Source organism: Thermoascus crustaceus (genome assembly GCF_041956765.1).
Source record: "Thermoascus crustaceus strain CBS 181.67 unplaced genomic scaffold VTN00scaffold_3, whole genome shotgun sequence".
NCBI lineage: Eukaryota > Fungi > Ascomycota > Eurotiomycetes > Eurotiales > Thermoascaceae > Thermoascus > Thermoascus crustaceus.
The window spans coordinates 836,865-855,399 of record NW_027192529.1 but is presented as its reverse complement, the minus strand read 5'-3'; the positions used below and the strand labels follow the sequence as shown (position 1 = coordinate 855,399).

Below are 18,535 nucleotides of genomic sequence, written 5' to 3'. Positions count from 1 at the left end.
GGAACTTCTCTCCTAGAACCGTCAATTCCTCCCATTCGTACATACATCCGTTTCAATTCCTTCCACGAGCCTCACTTCCCGCTTCCAACCATGCCCCAGAAGCTCACCGTCGCCGTCGCGCAATCGCATACCCGCGCCACGCTCGCCGAGACGCTGGCCGCCCTCGAGCGCACAACCCGCCATGCCGCCTCCCGCGGCGCTCACGTCCTCCTCTTCCCGGAGGCCTACCTGGGCGGGTACCCGCGGACGTGCGACTTTGGCGTGTCGGTGGGCGCCCGCGCGCCGCACGGCCGCGACCAGTTCCTCGAGTACTTCCGCTCCGCTGTCGACCTGGGGGACACGCCTGCGGGGGCGGGGGACGACTGGGTCGAGAGGCGGCTGCCTGTGGCGAAGGGGCGGAAGTGTCGCGGGGACGGGACGAGGGAGTTTTTGGAAAGAGTTGCGAGGGAAACGGGAGTGTTCTTTGCGGTCGGGGTCATTGAGAGGGCGGGCGGCAGTCTGTATTGTGCTGTTGTCTATGTCGATCCGAAACGGGGGGTGTTGGGGAAGAGGAGGAAGGTTATGCCGGTATATATCTACATACTATTCCCCTATCGATTTCCCCATTTTGTATTTATGTATGTATGTATGTATGTGTATGACTGACCAGGTCCAGACTGGCGCAGAGCGCCTCATCTGGGCCCAAGGCTCCCCCTCCACCCTCAAAGCCGTCACCACCGAAATCGCCGGCGTCAACCTGACCATCGGCGCCGCCATCTGCTGGGAGAACTACATGCCTTTACTCCGCCAGAGCCTCTACTCGCAGAACGTCAACCTCTACCTCGCCCCGACGGCGGACGGCCGCGACACCTGGCTGCCGCTCATGCGCACCGTCGCCTTCGAGGGCCGCGCCGTGGTGCTCTCCGCCAACCAGTGCATGCGGCGGAACGATCTCCCCGAGTGGATCACCGGCACGGCGTGTCTGGCCGAAGGGGGGTCCGCGCCACGGGCGGTTCGTCCTCCGCCGTCGGCGGCGCAGGGGAAGCCGCTGGTGTCGCCGATGCCGAGGAAGCAGTCTGTCACGAAGGAGGGGCCGCATGAGATCGTGTGGCCGCAGTCGCCGGGGTCGCAGGTCCATCCGGATAAGGAGCTGGATCTCAAGGCGGAGGATAGGAGCGTTGCGGTCGTGGAGGATGCTGGCCCGGATGGTGGTGAGTGCTGCAGCCAGATACCTAGGACTGTCAAGTTTTCCCATTCAATCGCAGAAACTGACATGACATTTGTACATCCTTTAGTACCCGACGGCGAACCGCGTTCCAAAGGTGGCTTCCCCGTCCCGAAAGAACACCTCTCAGAAACCGGTAAGCATCCCTCCTACCGCCGTCTCTCAAAAAGGACATAAACTAGATAGTTCAGACCCCACAAACCCATACGTCTCCCACGGCGGCTCCTGCATCATCGGTCCCATGGGCGAAGTCATCGGCGGGCCCATCTGGGACGTCTCGACCGACGACGCGCCCTTCAGCGCCGACGTCGACGGCGACGGCGACCAGGTGGCCGTTGGCGACGGGCTCGTCATCGCCGAGGTCGATTTCGACGACTGCGAGCGCGGCCGGCTCGATCTGGACGTCGCGGGGAGTTATTCGCGGAGTGATTCGTTCAGGTTGACGGTTGAGGGGTTGGAGTTGGCGCCGCCGCCTGTGTAGGTACGGTAGGTAGGTCAGGTGGCTTTGCTTACCTACCTCGTAGGAACCTATACCTTACGAGGGGTCGGTAGGTAATCTTTGATATAAAAGAGAAGAGAAGAGGATGGGATGTATTGGTTTGGTTTGGTTTATTGCGTTCTTTTGGGCTGATGAGATCGTCTCAGATGTGAACTGAACTGGCTGGGGCCTCCTATGCAGGACGGATGCTATGGATAAGCTTGAGATTAGGAATGGTATATAGCAGGAAATTGTATGGTTCAGCTTATAGTGTATCAACAGTTGTAGCAGTTCTGCTAGAGTGGTGATTTTGTCATAAATGGTAGCAAGCATGTCCGAAGGGTCCTCAGTGACCTTCTGAGGAACTCTTATAGAATTTTCTTCTGTATATTGCTGGGATCGAGTCTCTACTGAACAGAGACTACATCGTGCCCCTTTCACAGAGTATCCACCAGATGATGCAGGCCCATACAGAAGAGGAGGAGCGCAAACACCAATGTATAGTACATGGTCGAAGTGACGAGAAATAAATAGACAATACACTGTCATCAAGAGATAAACTATATACCTGATAAATCATGTCATAGAGTGAGAGAGAGGCATTGTCATCTCAAGATGGAACATTACGTCGAACTTACTGATTTAGTTTGTCTCGTCTCCTTAAGAGGAAGAACAGAGATTCTTCTCCAACCTCAACAGCACCCTCACACCGTCCGTTACAGACTCCCTCAACGACCTGAACTGCAGCCCGAGCACCGTCCTCGCCTATATGCATGGCTTTATCCTCGGACGAGCGGGGCTGTCACGGACAGGATGATGCCCAGCCCTGATTTTGTGATAAATTCTCCGTCTTTGAATTAGAGATGTGATACGGGCTGCCGAAGAAGGGGAAATGGTGAGTTGAGCATCGAGACGCCGAGAAACACATGCTGCTATGTCAGCCAGATGGAAAAGGCCAGGGTGCTTTGTAAGCGTGGTAGACACGCTGAGGTCGAACATCTGAGAGGGAGAGTCCTTGATGGAGACTGAGTTGTCTGCCGAGTGTGAGCAACGTGGATGTATGTGTTGTATCTGAGTAGCGAAAGAGAAGGACTCGAGTCGAATGCAGCCCTGCGAGGCTCCGGCATGCCGAGCGATTCTTCCGAGCTCGACTCTCCCGATCCACCCGGCCGGCATGCTTCTGCCGTCGATCTGTCGATCGGCCAAACGACGTGGCTGACCTTGAACAAGGATGACATCAACCGAGACATCTGGATTCCTTCTGCTGTCGCCAGCGCACGATCGTCGAAAAGATTTTTCCAGCGGGCCGGGAGGGAACGTGTTGCGCTCGGAAGGGCTGGAATGTTTGCAGCTCTGCGCTCAGCGGCAAATGATATGGCCGCTTCCAGACAAGTCAGGCCACTAGGTCTCTGCCCACAATGACAGGGATGCGCGCCCTTATGAAGCCGGATTCCACAGTCGATCGCTCCGCCTCTTTCTTTTTATGATGGTATCACTCCTTGATCTTCTCTCTCAGGTCAATTCCTTCGCAGAGCCGTTGTTACATGTGGCTGCAGTATCAGCTCGCTGATCAGACTTGGAATCGGATTACGACAACAACGTGTCTACATACGCCATGGGCAACAAGCTGAGTTACTGCGAGAGGCGCTGCCGGATCTGCGCTGTGTCGTTCAGGGTCAAGCGAATTCCCACGCCCGAGGAACGAGACGCACAGCGCTGGCATGCTCGGGATGCTGCTCCTCACAATGCGGCCCTCCAGGCCCTGCAGCGGAACGATGGCGCAGGATACGATGGTAGCCTTATCTCTGAGGAGGAGATGAAGGTGAGCTGGTTGCGCCACTGGCATCCGTTTTACGTTTCAACTCGCCCAATTGAGTATGTATCTGACTTGCAATCCACACCAGGGAATCAATACCCTACGATGTCTCCTACAGAAACCTGCCGATTTTGTCCCCGAAGAAGGCGACCAGGATTTCGAGAGAGATTCCTCGTGCTTTCTGACAGATGTCGCCGTCCATCAGGGTCCATACGTCTATGACTCGGGTCCTTTCAACACCGTCAGGCACGGTGTGAGAGAGGCGAAGATCACCAACGATGTAAGTAGACAGACAGGGTGGCCCTGCCTTCTCGTGCTGATGTTATCCGTCTCCACTACGGCTGCTGATCAAGCTTTCCAGAATGATAACTTCGGTGGTGAATGGGGGATGCCATTCCACCCCGCGTGTTTCGAGATATTCAAGCGCGTGTGTCTGAAGAAGCTGGGGTTTGTCGATATCGATGGACTCTGGCGTGTGCGAGATGTAAGTTGACTCCTTATCGTGCCTGTTGACGAGTAGAACTGATCTGTTGTGCAGCTACGAGGCTCGTTCGAGTATTCAATGGGAGGTAATTTTCCACCCCTCTCGGTGCGCCAGTATGCCCTTGATGACGAAACTTGGCACCATAAACCAGGTACTGAGGTATTGTCGCCCGGATCCCCGCCATGATCGGTCTGAACTTACACGACTGACTGGGTAATAGTACCTGGCTGCAAACCCGGTCGATATCCCCGGCTTTCAGGAGCTGCTGAAGCATCTCTCGGACTCAGAAAATACATCCAAGGAACAGAGTCGACAGATACCATCGCAACCTCACACCACCATCACCAGCTCAGAAAGCGACATCTTCAGCACCCTCCCACCCGAACTCCTCACTGAGATCCTGTGGAACCTCTCTGCCAAGGACATCGCCAACCTCCGTCTCGCTTCTCGATCCTTCCGCACTCTGCCCCCAATCCTCTTCAAACACCTTATCCGAACGGAGATGCCGTACTTCTGGGAAATCGACGAGCTGGACCCGCGCGGCACAGACTGGGCTGAGCTGTACACACTATTGCGGCGCGACTGGTCCAGCAGTCTCCTGGGTCTGCGCAATCGGGTGCGGATCTGGCATGAAGCGGAAGAGATCGCGGAGATGATTCGGGAGACGAATAGCGGGCTGACCCACTAGGGCGGGAAGGAGCTGCGACCTACCCAGGCTGAATATTTGGACGAGTCACGAGAGTTTGGTACGGAGTACTTGGTGCCCTTGGAAGTGGCGGTGCTTTGCATTGTATGAACTGAGCATTGAAGCAAGGAGTCGGAGTTGAATTTGGCGTTATATTTGGCTTGGTTTGTTTTGGTTTTATATACTTGGTTCTTGGAGAGGAGATTCCCCTGTCTGTTTGTTCTTTCTGTTTTGTGCGGTGCCGATATAGAGTTGAAACCGCGCCATGCAGGAAAGAAAAAGCTCTTGAGTTTCCAACGGAGTTTATTCGGGAAGAAAAGATCTACAATGTTCGGCGCTGGCATTTACTTACTACGTACCCATTTACACGTTGATTTCGGGAGCTTATTTTTCGGGGACTCATATAAACTAGATGATCTACTCACGACCTCACTGCTGCTTTTTAGTCCGTGAAATAAACTTTTTCAATTTTGCCTACACACTATTTGATCAGCGCACGTTGGGGAAGGCTCAGCTGAAAGAGGATCCATTCACTATGTTGAGGTATTCTCCGAAGGTCAGCTTAGTCGCCAAGAACTGTGGCTGAAAGACTTGCATGTACAGTTGTACTGTTCTGTAGGTATCGGCAAGTGGTGGGGAGGGATGGTCCCCGAAGGGAGGGAAGGACGTCTTTTGACAACTTTAGTATGAGCGACGTGGCTGCTACTTGACTCGGGAGCTTCTTTTCTTCCTTGCTAGGTTATACTGTATATATGCAAGGTCCCAAGTGAAGCTACGCATGTACAGTACATAGGTACTTGGGTAGATAAACAGCAGTTGCATTTCCACATCGTCTCTGAAATGAAGGCACTGTAAGTAAGCGATCATATCTTTCAGCAACCGCCCTCCCCCCCCCCTGCAAATCAGCAGCTTGGCAGATTGCTGTTCTATAACTACATGACTTTGAAGCCACTGGAGGGTGGTACCTGGGCACTATGATAGGTCACAGGCCCTAGACAAAGCCAGTCCAGATCAAAATATAGCAAAAGCAGCAAGCTAAGTGGCTTGGACGGGGGGGAGGGGGTGCTGAAAGATATGGTTGCCTGCTGTATGTATATCTGCATTTAAATCTTGTTCTAACTATATCTATGTACTTTAAATAGTCTCCTTTAGCTGGCTTCTCTAGTCACATCGGAGGCTTTGAGTTTGGATATAGATTGTCCCAGCTAGCGGCACAGTGGTTAGGGAACGATGCGGGTTGGTTTATACTACCTAGGTATGTACCTACCTATATAGACAAGTGGTCTATGCCCTGTGCAGTGCTACGCTGTACAGTAGGAGGTTATCTCGTGGCCAGGCTCAGGCCCTAACCTATCTCAATTGATGGATAAGAGACATGACAGTGTTCCCTACTTGCGCAATTTAAGGGTATGCTTTTGGATTTCAATCTGATGGGTCTTGTTTTTTTGTTCTTGAGAGATGGAACAGGATGTTCATGTTCGTGTTCGTGAAACGTGCAGGCACGAAAAAGTGTAGCTATCAAAATGATCTTAGGGCTCTGGTGTATGTACTTAGCATAATAAGGTGTACACCAGGCGAAGCCATCATCCATATCAAGAGACAAATCCCATTTATCTTTCCTGGGCAAAATAACTAATTCCGTATTTAAGTTTGGGCATGCGTACTTCTTTGAGCTACTTACAACCCTCACCCTCACCCTCGTGACGTCACGTATACGAAGGAGGGCATTCACTTTCGAATGGGATCATCGACACTGACATACATATCTAAAAATTCAATTGTATCTGAAATTTTAATAGCTGCTTTTAATCAGTGCTCTTCCAGGGATATAGGACCAACTTCGCCTGTATCCTTCGTCCTCTTCCATGTAATTGCAGCAGACCCGGTTCCCTGGTCTCTCTCTGCCTCATCCTCATCCTCAAAACGTTGTATGAATTCAATTTCAATTCAACATGCAGCACCTGACACTCGACCCGCAAACCGTGCAGCCTCCGACGCGAGACCTTCCGTCCACAAAGTCCCTGCCGGCGGATCTGCCGCCGGCTAAGCAGGTCAAGCTTCATCCGGAGAGATCGGGCGGGGAGAACGCTTCGCTGTACTTCGTCGGGACGGCGACGACGATTCTGTCAGTTTATCGTCCTAACTTCTCCTGAGATGACTTTTGTTCGGGGTTGTAGATGCTAATTGACTGCTATCGAGTTGCGGTGAGTATAGAGAGTGGGAAGGGATTCGGTTGATGACCGATGTTAGTTTTTCCTTTCTCCCTTTTGATGTATACTGCGTCTTATGTACTTGTTGTTGCTCCTACGCTTGGCTGAATAGACTGAACGATATCCTCATGTCAACAGCCCAATTTCCTTCATGCAGGAGACCACGTCCATTTAGGTCCCGGGGTGTCAAGTATGCGCAAGACCAATCCCGCCGTCGATCTGCACGATCTGCCCCGGATTGATGCTGTTCTGCTTTCGCATTATCATGGGTAGGTCTGTATCATATTATTCTTTATGAAATACTTTGTAAATTTCAAGTTATCGTTCTCAACTCTCTCAAAAGCTACTAACAATTAATTCATCACGATGAAAAACAAAGCGACCACTTCGACCAAAAAGTCGAATCCTCCCTCCGCCGCGACCTCCCCATCATCACGACCCCGCACGCAAAGTCCCACCTGACGTCGAAGCCCGGTCCGGGGGAGTCCTTCAACAACGTGTTCGAGCTCGACGTGTGGCAGCAGATGATGATCGATGTGAAGAGGCAGAGGACGGCGGGGGACGATGACCATACGATGATGGGGACGGCGGATTCGAAGACGAATCGACAGCCCCGGATCAGGGTCACCGCGATGCCGGGGAAGCATGTTCCGGGGAAGATATTGCAGACGTTGAATGATCTGGCGAAGGCGGTACGTTCTTCCTTTACATTTCTACCAATGTTTACTACAGGTCGACTAAAATATCGGTCATAGATCCCACCCACAAACGGCTGGATGCTCGAACTCGGGTATACAACATCTCCCTCCCCCTCCCCCACCTCCACCACCGTCGCCCCTCCATCCACAACCACCGACTTCACCTGCGGCTACCGCATCTACATCACGGGCGACACCCTCCCGGCCACCGAACTCCACGACATCCCCCACCGCTACACGGACCAGAACCAGCCCATCGACCTGATGCTCCTCCACCTGGGCGGCACGACGGTCCCGACACCCGCGATGCTCCCGCTGGCCGTGATGGTGACGATGGACGCGAAGCAGGGGATCGAGCTGGTGCGGCTGATCAGGCCCGACGTGACGGTCCCGATCCACTACGACGACTATGACATCTTTGCGAGTCCGCTGGAGGATTTTGTGAGGGAGGTGGAGAGGGAGGGGATGAGTGGGCAGGTGGTGTTTTTGGATCGGGGGGAGGGGTATCGGTTTAGGGTGAGGGGGTGATGATGACGCTGTCAATTGGTATGTGCATGCATGGATGGATATATACATTTAGCAGGGAGGTAGGTCAGTGGTTATTTACTAGTAAGTATTTTAGGAGCCATCTTGCTTCCCGGTTATCTCAAGGGTTGTCTGTAGTGATCAAATACATACCCCCCTCAACGTAAGGAAAGAAGACGTGAGATTGTCTCAATCCATCTACCACACGTGATCCTGTTGTAGAAAAATGAGAATCTTTACGGGCAAAAGCTTTTCCTGCAATCCAGGCGACATATGCCAGGGGAACACAAATATGTGCTGTATCAGGGCGTGGTGGAGCCAGCCCTACCAAGACCCAAGGGACGCCCCGCAGTGGATGGCATGTGCTGAAAAGCCCGTGGAACGGTGACATGCCAGGCACTTCTTCATCACTCGATCTGAGGGCACAGCCACGATGCAGGAGTATGGGAGTATGAGCACGGTCGACATCGCGGGGCTCAGCTGTGTAGCGGCAGATGCCTCTAGCTCAGTGGAGAGATATCGCAGCCTGGCAAATCACTGCAGAGACTTCTCTGAGGGACGTAAGACCGGGAGGCGACAGAGCCCGTCGACCTGATGATCTCGTACGAAGACGTCTCTCCGCCAGCTGCTGCTCTCTACTCTCGTTCTTCATCCCTCCATCTTCTCAAGACTACGTCTGACGGCGTCTCGTGGGCATCTTCGGTCCTGCAGTGCAGGAGAGCAGTGAGATGAGCCCTTCGTGACGGATTGCACTCGAGATAGCCTCTTATCGGGGCAGGACACTTATTTTTAGATACGCTCTGGATACCAGCCTCCCTGGCGCATCGCGCTGAGCACAGAGCACATACCTATCACATCTACATATCCGCGCGTCCTGTCCTCATCGAGCTCATGCAATTCTTCAGGAGAAACCGGTCGCAGGCCTCGATCCCAGGCTCCGTCGAAGCGTCCTCTCACGAACATCTGCCGCGCGACTGGTCGGGCCACGCCCCCGCCTTCGTTCCGCCCGCTGGCGATCCCTACGACTCGAACCACCGCCGCTCCTCGCAGTTCCAGCGTCTCTCCATCTACAACGACTCCTCCATCGATCCCAGACACCCGGCGCACATCGTCCACCGCTCGCACAGCCAGCGCACCACAAGCCAGCCCAGATCGACGGTCAACCTGGTATCACCGGTCTCCCCACTCCCCGCCTCCAGCTTCGATGCTGACGCTGCCGGCCAGAGCGCCTCCGAGCAGTCGTGGCCGTCTCCCAATTCGGACGCTTCCTACAGGTCTGATCAGGAGCCCCGGAAGTACAAGAGGAGCCTCTTCACCCTGCACCCGTCGTCCTCCAAGGACGACGCCAAACTCCTGGGCCGCAGTCTTTCCGTGAGGAAGAAGTCCCATTCCCGTCCCGCACGGCAGCAGTCTCCCCCCGAGCAACGCGCCAATTCGCACCCCCAACTATCGCATGACAGGCCTCCCACTGTAGAGGATCCGGGGCCCAGGCCAGAGAGCGTGGGTGAAGAAGACCTGCAGATGCAGCACGGTTCCTCCAGACCGTCCCAGGGAAAGCCTCAGTACGAATCGAACCCCACTAGCAGGCACCCTCTTTCTCCCCGCAGCCATTCGCCTTTCGACCCCCCGTCCGTCCAGCGTGTGAACACGGAGCCCCTGAACGGAGACCACTTCTACCAGCGACGAGGGGAAAGCGACTCGTTTCACAGCCAGGTGAGCTTTCGCTTACCTCACTTCCAGGAGGATATCACACCCCAGCATCCATCGTTCCACGCGCACACCCATACACCACGTCTCCCCCCAGACCAACTGTCTCTGCACAGACAGTCTCCTCAATTGGATCCCTACGGACCCCGTCCGTCTTCGCAGCAGTCTTTTCGACCGCCGTCTCCCATTCATCCACAATACCACCATTCTGACGCCAAGCCACAGATTCCTTCGCGCCGGCAATCCCTACAGCCCTCGACTCCCGCACAACATTCTGGCGGAATGACTTCTCCCGAGCGGCAGACCGGGCTGAGACAGCCCGCGGAATCAGCGCAGCAGCAGCAGCAGCAGCAGCAGCCCAGCTACTCTCAGGCCACCGGTTCTTCGTCCTATGGCCAGGGTCCTGGCGGCCCGCCACAGGGCTCTAGCTTCAAGACCGATGCGTCGCAGCAGAGTGTACAGGAGCCGGGTCGAGACACACCACCCCCTCAGAGCAAGATTAGAGATGATGCCGGTGAAGTAGATGTCCGCGCTTTGCAACAAAAATACGAAGAACTACGTATGTTTTCGGTTTACAGCGTTTGACATCGGTTGTTGCTGACTTCCCACAGAGTCGAAATACAACAAGGTAAAGAGATATTACTTTGATAAAGAAGCCCAAGTTCAGCATCTCCAGAACACGGTGGCCCACCAGCGAATGGCAGTTTCTCGTACGGTCCTGGACGACAACGAGTACACTAGCCGTTTTAATCGCCTCGATGGGGCCATCAAAGAGTTCGCGTTTTCCATCCGAAAGGACTGGAAGAGCATCCCAACGTGGTTGCAGGCGTACGTCAACGAGGATGCACACACCGTTGGAACCAAGGAGATGACCGCCGTTGGGCGCGCGGTTATCAGTCGCTGGTTGGTGGATGAGATCTTTGAACGCCATTTCCACCCTGGCCTCGAACCTAACCTGAGCGTCCAACTGAAAAATATCGAGACGAACATCCGACGGCAACAGGCCAAGGTGTACACAGATGAAGATAAGGAAAACGTGATCGCGAGGATTTCCAATTGGCGTCGCACGACCCTGGATGGTCTCGACGATGTGCTGCAGAGCAAGGCGGCGCAGGACAGCCGCTCCCAGCTCATCGATCGTCTGGTGGAAAAGTTGGTGGCGAGTATCGAGATGAATCTCAAGGACCCTCCGCCGCCGGGGCTAGACAACGGAGCGAGGACGATCATAGAAAATGCCGTAGGCATCGCGGAAAAGATCCCGCTCGAGTCCCGAGATGTGTGTGTTGAATATTTTACACCAGGGGCTCCTGTAACGGAGACATTTATGAAGGTTGAGACGACCCTGCCGCCTTTGTCAAATCCCGGACCCGGCCCGTCTCTCGCCCAGGAACCCTCTTCGGCCGACCGAGAGAAGGGACCGGCCCAAGGGGGTGACGGTCAGAACGAAGATGTGGACATGGACAGAGACTCGTCTTCCGCTTCAACTGCGGCCTCTAGCCCAGATGGGTCTTCTTCTCAGCAGGGTAGGGACCAAAGAAAGAGGTCTGTTTTCGGGAATTTGATCAGCAAGAAGGGTCCGCACCCGCAGCAGGAACCGACTCAGTCGGGTAGAGAGGCCAAAGAACTGGAGAAGCAAGAGAACAACACTTCCTCGCGGATCCGCTTTGCCGCCTTTATGGCCGTCGAAGTACGGGGCAAGGGTCCGACCAACGTGCTCATCAAAGCGCCAGTTTATCCGATTGAGTCGTAGATGACTTGGCCGGTCTATTAGATAATGTTGAACTAGAATAATTTCTTCTCTCGTAGCCCGTTTCGGGCTCCGATTATTTCCCCCATTCAGGATAAGATTTGGTTACCTTTGCTTTTGCCAGTCGTTGGATGCGATTATATGTTATGTTACGTTACGATTATGGAATGGTGACTCAAGATGGATACCTAACGACACGAAGAATGCATGTTTTACTGTACATAACCGGTTCCGACCCAGCCAGCCCTATGTTATGTTCTTCGATGTGTCTCCAGTCATGTTTCAATCCGAAGGATACCAGGTGAAGAAAGGCTTAGGTACTTTGGAGTAGTAGTGTTCAGTGCTCTCTACCTAGAATGCAGGTTGGTGGGTGCACAGTACTTGTATGGCCTGTTTGCAGGGCAAACACAGAAAAAGGGTGACCCCACGAAAGCGTAAAAAAAAAAAAGTGATCTTCATCTCATCTTGCAGAAAATAAGATGAGAAGAGGATGAATTATTCGAACGTGACCTGGAGATCTGCAATCTCACGCGCTACCGCTGAGCCAGTCGTGCCTCGGTTGATGTCCAGTGAGCAATCAAGGTAGACTTTCAGTATTGAAACGGTTAGGTTAGGTACATCTATCTATGTCTTTAACACATGCGAACTACTTACTGACTAGGTACTATTTATTGCTTCCCCATCTCCAAGTGATTCGAACTCTGGTGATGTATATTACAAAATACGGAGTAGACATGGAATCTTAAATATTGATATATCCATGGAACGTGCCATATAATACAACATACAACAGATCGTACAAAGACTTCTTCTTTCTGATACAGGTGTAGAATATCCAGATCCGGGTTTAACCGTATATATAAAGACTTAATACCTAGATCTCATTACTAGCCAACGTCAATTTTAATTCTCGGCCATGTTATTTATTTATTTATTTATCTCATCTTCATTTCTGGATGGAAAGAAAGAGGTCTAGTATAGTAGACACCTTAGATAGATACCTGATGGGTAGGTACTGGTACTTAGCTAGGAATACCCTCACCATCAAGGCTTAAGTCTTATATGTAACCCTACATACGTAAGTACAGTATTCAAAACAAACCAGATTGATCTTTTTTTTTAAGTATTGCCATAGACGACCAACTACTTCACCCACCCAATCCTTCCATACGTCACCCCCGCCCTCAAATCCGGCCTCGCATGCCGACTGATCCCCAGCGCCGTCTTCTCCCCCACGAACGCGAACAGGCCCTGCAACCACGCCAATTCTCCACCACCACCATCACCGCCCCCGCTGGCACTCCTAAGGGAGAAACTCGCATACGCAACCCTAAGCGGAAACAGCGACGCCAGCGCCCCGGCGTCCATCCCCGGCGCGAACAGGACCAGGTACTCCGCGCTGCGGCAGATGGTGCACGCGAGGTCGTATTCCTCGTCTGGCGTGACGGAGATGGACGGTAGGCGCCGGCCGAAGATGCCCACCTGGGAGAGCTGGATCAGGGCCGCGTGGTAGATGGATAGGGCTTGGGCGAGGATGAGGTCTGGGTAGTAGATGTTGGGCATGGGGCCGGTGCAGCGACCTTGGGTGCGGATGAAGGGGGGCAGTTGGAATCCAATTCTTCTTCCTGTCCAGCTGTTGGTTATTCCAGCTGCTTCAGGAGGAACAGGCACCTCGTACGGCTGTCCACCGGGGTATGTGTCGGCCCAATCGCGCTTCCAGGCGCGCAGCTGCTGGATGAGCTCCTCCGTCGGCGCGACCTGCTGCGCGCAGAGCCGGTCCGCTTCCTCGGGGGAGATGAGGCCGGTGTGCAGCTGCGCCTCGATGTCCGCGAACTCGGAGGTGATTTTGGGGATGTCGACGACGTGGTCGAGGAGGTGGTGCAGAAGGCCCTTGGAGGATGGGTTCAGGGACCAGGGGACCGTCTTCCAGTCGTGGTGGGAGAGGAAGCTGGGGCGCATGCGTTGCATGGATGCGATTACCTGGTTATCTTGTTCCTTAGTATGGACGTTGCATGGCATACTTCAAAAGAAGGACATTTTTGAGAAGGGGAAAAGAAGGTCGGTCCGTATATGATGTTGCAACTTACGCCGTAGAGCCGGAAATAGAGAAAAGCCTCGTGCTCGATCCCTGCCACTGCGTTCAAAGGGCCCCTGGCCTCGAAGACGCGCTCTGCGCCGTGGATATGTCGCAGCCAGCCGTCGGGAGAGGTATCACTGATCATCTAGGACAACACTATCAGTATATATGCACCTCATCCTACTGCTCAACCACCAAAAATACTAACATATAACTACGTATGTACTGTGCATACCTCAAACAACCCCAACGTCAACACCGTACACAGCGTCCCCGTCGACGGTTTCCTCTCCGTCTTCAGCGCCTGCCTTAGCAACCTTAACGTCTTCACATACATGGACTGGCTCTCCAGCGAGACGCGATGGTCGCAGGCGAGCTTGCCAAAGAACGCCGTGGCGACGCACCCCAGCGCGCTACGGGACTGTGGCGACAGGAGAGGCGTCTGCGCGAGGGTGCGCAGCCAGCGCGTGTCCATGATGGATGATGATGACGAACCCTGCCGCGGAAGCTCCGAGGCGAAGCTGGCGAGGAACTTGTCGATGAAGGCGGCTTGGAAGATCTCCCAGCTTTGAGGAGATCTGGGAAGTGATGGTGAGGATGATGGTGTGTTGTTAAAGGAGTAGTTGTAGTAGCTGTGGTGCGTCGGACCTAGCAAGCAGCAGCCTGGATCAGTATCGCGATTCATATAGAACAGTATACATTAATTATATACTCCAGCAAAAGGTATGGTACAGTATAAGAGTAAATAGATCCTTACCTGTAATAACACGCGACTCCTGCCGCGGACTTCTCCATCTTCCAACCACACCTAGCTCGTCCTCCTCCCTTTTAGGAAGAAGAGAAAAAGCCGTAGCCCACCTCTTCGCAGAAGCAGCAACAACATCCACAGCCGTCCCACTTCGAAGCTGAGACACGATCCCACCGACCGCATCAGCTGGGGAAGCTGCAATCGCACTGACGATCGTATATAGATCATCGTAAGCCACCACATCCCCTGTGGTCGTTTTCAACGTTGGCATTACGTTGAAAGCAGAGGTAGAAGGAGAAAAGACGGAGTTGGAAATAGTATTCGCCCTGTGCTGCTGCTCGGGCAGTGACGCCTGCTCCATCCCCCACGTATTCTCAATATTCGTCTGCCTTCGCTTCAGCTGCTCAATCTCGATCCTCAGCTGCTCGATCGTATGCGCCTGGCTGAGATGGTACCGGTCTTCGTCGTTCGCATCATACTCGCAGTCGGCGGGGAAGCCGCTGAGGCAGCAGGCGTGGCAGGGGAGGACTCGGTCGCACTGGTGGCAGCAAACGATGTTAACCATTCTGTTTTGTTTCTCACAACTCACCATAGTAGTCTATGGGTTATTATGGATGGATGGTACCTTAATTTTCCGCTTTCTACAGTTCTTGCAGGAATACTTTGGTCGACGTTTCATCGTCGCCATCATCCTCTCCTGCTGCTGTTGCTGCTGCTCAGCAGCCCTCACCAGTGACGATGAAGTCGTCAATCCGGTCCCGCTCCGCTTCTGATTGTTGTTCATGCCGTCGTTGTCGTTGTTGTTGCTATGCTTCAGATGTCGTTAGATTATCCTGGTTCTGGTTCTGATTGAAGAGAAGGGCTACTGACATCATGATCATGATCATGAACTCCTTAATTTATTTTCAAGTTAAATACTATGGATACAGTTCGAACCAATCCCGGCCCGTGGGTGGCTCAGCGGGCATCGGTCCGAACCCTTTCCAATCTCCCGTTTCGTACGGGACAGTAGCCTAGGTAAATACGGGGTATTCCAAATCAGACAGACACATGGTACTGCGCATAGGTGCTTAGACAGGAAAAAGATTGACAACTGTAGATCCGTGCGGCGCCAGTCTCCAGTCCCTGCCTAGAAATAGGCATTATAACAATGCTTATTGAATGAGAATGAATAGTATCCCTGAAGAAAGCCACGCGCAAGATCCGGGCATCGTGACGGCGTGAACAAAAATAAAATGCCACATGGAACGGCATCCGATTTGCGCGTGAGCCGTCCCGTAGATCTGATCGCTTCAGGGCTCATGTTGATCTTTTAGCGGTGGACCCCGATGTTGGGCACGTAAGTTTAGGATATGATATGATATATATAATTCGATCCCGTCTCAGCCCGCCAGTGGGGCCAATAGGATGACGTCTTTGACGCATGGCTGCTGACATCGCCCCTCTTTCAAGTCAGCATAGTTGCACGTACCATGTAGAGTCTGAACCTTTCACCCTAACCACTAATTCACTCTAGTCAGACATTTAAACTTTTGTCTGGATATGTTCGCGTATGAGAAATCAACTGGAACATGAGCAAAGGAAAGAACAGTTGAGTCGTCATGGAAAGGCCTCTCATTTCATATACTTGCTCATAAATTTTTAGTTCTTCGTCCACTTAAATATGACACGACATGATGTGATATGATATGGCACGATACGATAAAACTGTGCTGAGATGGCAGTATAAGCAGTACACACCATAGCCCGACATGTCTCATTGGACAGCCATAACAGCGGTCAAGAAAAGGAATTCCGAGTATTTTCAGCCAAGGGTTTAAGGAAAGAGAAGAGAAAGAGGCAGCATGTAGCCTGTGCTACATACGCTACCATGCTGTATAATGAGCAACCCTCGCATAGCATGTGGCAAAGCACCGCAGGTATGTGAGTCGAGCACCTAACCACCTGCTCCTGGCTGGCAAGGGGAGAGATATTGACATAGAGGACGGAATAAAAACGGGCTTAGCAAACAGCATGCGTCTTCCCGTGCTTCCCCTGAAGGGAGTGCTGCTCGCCCTTGTAGTGCGGGTGGTTGTGGGTGGCCTTGCCTGCGTTAGAAACGTGATGGCGGATGTGTCTGGGCGAGCCATTAGCCTTTCCTCGTAGATAGCAATGGAACATGGGATCAGGTGGAAGAGGGATAGCTAGGATGTTCCCGGGAAATACTCGTGAAGCCATCTTGAAGGGAAACTCACTCCTTATACCGCTCCATCATCGTCTTATCCATCTCCCCAAGCACCTGCAGCGCCAGCTTAATATCCCTGACAAGATTGTCACATCGATTCTTTGTAAAGTCCTCCCTCACCACGACCCGCATCAGCTTCAACTTCTCGCTGTGCGGCGCCATCGTATACGCAGGCACCACCCACCCGCGCTCGCGGAGCTGGTGAGCGATCGCAAACTCATCGTACAAAGTCTCTCTGTTCGGGTCCAGTCGGAACGCGACGAGCGGCAACCCGCGGCCCTTGCCGTCGCTCATGATGATGAAGCCCAGCTCCTTGAGCTGTGCGGCAAGGTAGTCCGCCGTGCGGGTGAGGTTGAGCATGATGGAGCGGTACCCACGTTTGCCCAGACGGATCATCTGGTAGTACTGGCCGATGACTTGCGAGGCGCCCTTGGAGAAGTTGAGGGTGAAGCTGGCTTGCTCGGCTCCGAGGTAGTTAATGTTGAAGACGAGCTCCTTGGGGAGGTATTCAGGGGAGCGCCAGACGACCCAGCCGACACCGGGGTAGACCTGCTGCGGTTAGAGTGGGCGTTTCTCTTTACATGACTGAGGATACCTACAAGGCCGTACTTGTGTCCCGACACATTGATCGAGACGACCTTTTCAAGTCTAAAGTCCCACTCCAAGTTCGGGTTGACGAACGGCGCAACAAAGCCACCGCTCGCAGCGTCAACGTGGATAGGGCAATCAATGCCCCTCTCGACCAGCAGGTCGTTGATGGCCTTGACATCCTCGTACTGACCCGTGTACGTTGTTCCCATGATGGCACAGATACCAATAGTGTTCTCGTCCACCAGATCCACGGCGGCCTGGGGGTCAATGACGTAGCGGGAGTCGGTGCAATACACATATTTCTCCTCGACGTCGAAGTACCGGGCGGCTTTCTCCCAGCAGACCTGGACGGCGCTGTTCATGACAATGTTGGGGCGGGAGTAATCCTTGCCTTCTGCCTTCCTCTTGTTCTGCCAGCGCTTCTTCATGGCGAGCGTGCCCAGCATGATGGCCTCGGACGAGCCGATGGTCGACGTACCCAGGGCGTGGGAGCTGTCGTCCGTGGTGGGCGCGTTGAATAACCGCGCGATCATATTCACGCAGCGGTTTTGGATCTCTGCGGAACGGGGGTACTCCTCATAGTCGATAAAGTTCTTGCTGAAGGACTCGAGCATGAGCTTTTCGGCTTCGTCTTCCTGCGCATCTGGTTAGGGCATCGTTTCATGTGAAATGCTGCATCTGCTCAATTGGCAAACAAGATCCCTGCTTACCATGTACGTCGTAACGAAACTCGCCAAACTAATCATCAATGCCAGTCAGCTTGTGATACATGACCCCTCGCCGGATACAAATAACCCCCCGCTCCAATGGTTGTACAAGGCAGCGCAATGTGGCCCAATGTGGACATCACCCACGGACCAAGAGATCAAGAATTGAATATGAATAGCATAGGTAGTAAACAAGCATACTTCAGCATCGGATTCCCATCCAGACTGAGCTCGTCCCTGATCATCCGGTACGCGACATCGCGCGGCATCTCCCTCTCCGGCATCTCAGACGACGGCAGCTCCTCCGCGGCAAAGCGGGATCCGTAGACGCTGGTGGAGAAGTCATCCTCGCCCGGGGGGTCGAGACTGATGGTGTCGAAGCGCTTGATGGTGGGGTCGATGAGGTCGGAGTCGTTCTTGACGGTTGCGAGGTGGACCATTTTGTCGTTCTCGTGCGGGATGTTCTCACTGATCTCAACAATGGCCTTCTCGTTGGTTTAACGAAGCTCCGGTTTACCTTGAGCCGAGACAGAGATGGAGAGATTGCCAGGACCGACGTGAGGAAGCTGGGAAAGCTTTGGGGAGTGCGAAGAAGGAGAGAAGGAGGATGAGGGCTGGGATGGAAGAAGACGCA

General features: G+C 53.4%; 8 protein-coding genes across 8 annotated transcripts; 5 read left to right on the top strand and 3 right to left on the bottom strand.

Moving 5' to 3' along the window:
- Positions 1 to 90: 90 nt before the first annotated feature.
- VTN00DRAFT_5489 (uncharacterized protein) lies at positions 91 to 1,685 on the top strand (the record flags this gene model as incomplete). Its single annotated transcript, XM_069432025.1, has 4 exons — positions 91 to 567; positions 656 to 1,190; positions 1,275 to 1,340; positions 1,396 to 1,685. 4 exons carry the CDS (start codon positions 91 to 93, stop codon positions 1,683 to 1,685), a joined length of 1,368 nt encoding a protein of 455 aa, XP_069287926.1.
- A 1,053-nt stretch (positions 1,686 to 2,738) lies between these two features.
- On the top strand, positions 2,739 to 3,104 carry VTN00DRAFT_5488 (uncharacterized protein; the record flags this gene model as incomplete). Its single annotated transcript, XM_069432024.1, has 1 exon — positions 2,739 to 3,104. One exon carries the CDS (start codon positions 2,739 to 2,741, stop codon positions 3,102 to 3,104), a length of 366 nt encoding a protein of 121 aa, XP_069287925.1.
- A 193-nt stretch (positions 3,105 to 3,297) lies between these two features.
- VTN00DRAFT_5487 (uncharacterized protein) lies at positions 3,298 to 4,670 on the top strand (the record flags this gene model as incomplete). Its single annotated transcript, XM_069432023.1, has 5 exons — positions 3,298 to 3,504; positions 3,587 to 3,778; positions 3,860 to 3,982; positions 4,037 to 4,141; positions 4,203 to 4,670. 5 exons carry the CDS (start codon positions 3,298 to 3,300, stop codon positions 4,668 to 4,670), a joined length of 1,095 nt encoding a protein of 364 aa, XP_069287924.1.
- Positions 4,671 to 6,619: 1,949 nt separating this feature from the next.
- VTN00DRAFT_5486 (uncharacterized protein) lies at positions 6,620 to 8,103 on the top strand (the record flags this gene model as incomplete). Its single annotated transcript, XM_069432022.1, has 5 exons — positions 6,620 to 6,792; positions 6,882 to 6,912; positions 7,016 to 7,146; positions 7,257 to 7,569; positions 7,633 to 8,103. 5 exons carry the CDS (start codon positions 6,620 to 6,622, stop codon positions 8,101 to 8,103), a joined length of 1,119 nt encoding a protein of 372 aa, XP_069287923.1.
- An 888-nt stretch (positions 8,104 to 8,991) lies between these two features.
- VTN00DRAFT_5485 (uncharacterized protein) lies at positions 8,992 to 11,557 on the top strand (the record flags this gene model as incomplete). Its single annotated transcript, XM_069432021.1, has 3 exons — positions 8,992 to 9,813; positions 10,033 to 10,366; positions 10,419 to 11,557. 3 exons carry the CDS (start codon positions 8,992 to 8,994, stop codon positions 11,555 to 11,557), a joined length of 2,295 nt encoding a protein of 764 aa, XP_069287922.1.
- Positions 11,558 to 12,697: 1,140 nt separating this feature from the next.
- On the bottom strand, positions 12,698 to 15,251 carry VTN00DRAFT_5484 (uncharacterized protein; the record flags this gene model as incomplete). The annotated part of the gene is made up of 6 exons (XM_069432020.1): positions 12,698 to 13,534; positions 13,642 to 13,776; positions 13,867 to 14,279; positions 14,389 to 14,917; positions 15,005 to 15,190; positions 15,246 to 15,251. The coding sequence occupies 6 exons, from the start codon at positions 15,249 to 15,251 to the stop codon at positions 12,698 to 12,700; spliced, it is 2,106 nt and encodes a 701-aa protein (XP_069287921.1).
- A 759-nt stretch (positions 15,252 to 16,010) lies between these two features.
- VTN00DRAFT_5483 (uncharacterized protein) lies at positions 16,011 to 16,358 on the bottom strand (the record flags this gene model as incomplete). The annotated part of the gene is made up of 2 exons (XM_069432019.1): positions 16,011 to 16,230; positions 16,294 to 16,358. The coding sequence occupies 2 exons, from the start codon at positions 16,356 to 16,358 to the stop codon at positions 16,011 to 16,013; spliced, it is 285 nt and encodes a 94-aa protein (XP_069287920.1).
- Positions 16,359 to 16,380: 22 nt separating this feature from the next.
- On the bottom strand, positions 16,381 to 18,341 carry VTN00DRAFT_5482 (uncharacterized protein; the record flags this gene model as incomplete). Its single annotated transcript, XM_069432018.1, has 5 exons — positions 16,381 to 16,495; positions 16,614 to 17,152; positions 17,203 to 17,829; positions 17,905 to 17,932; positions 18,103 to 18,341. The coding sequence occupies 5 exons, from the start codon at positions 18,339 to 18,341 to the stop codon at positions 16,381 to 16,383; spliced, it is 1,548 nt and encodes a 515-aa protein (XP_069287919.1).
- Between the last annotated feature and the right edge of the window lie 194 nt (positions 18,342 to 18,535).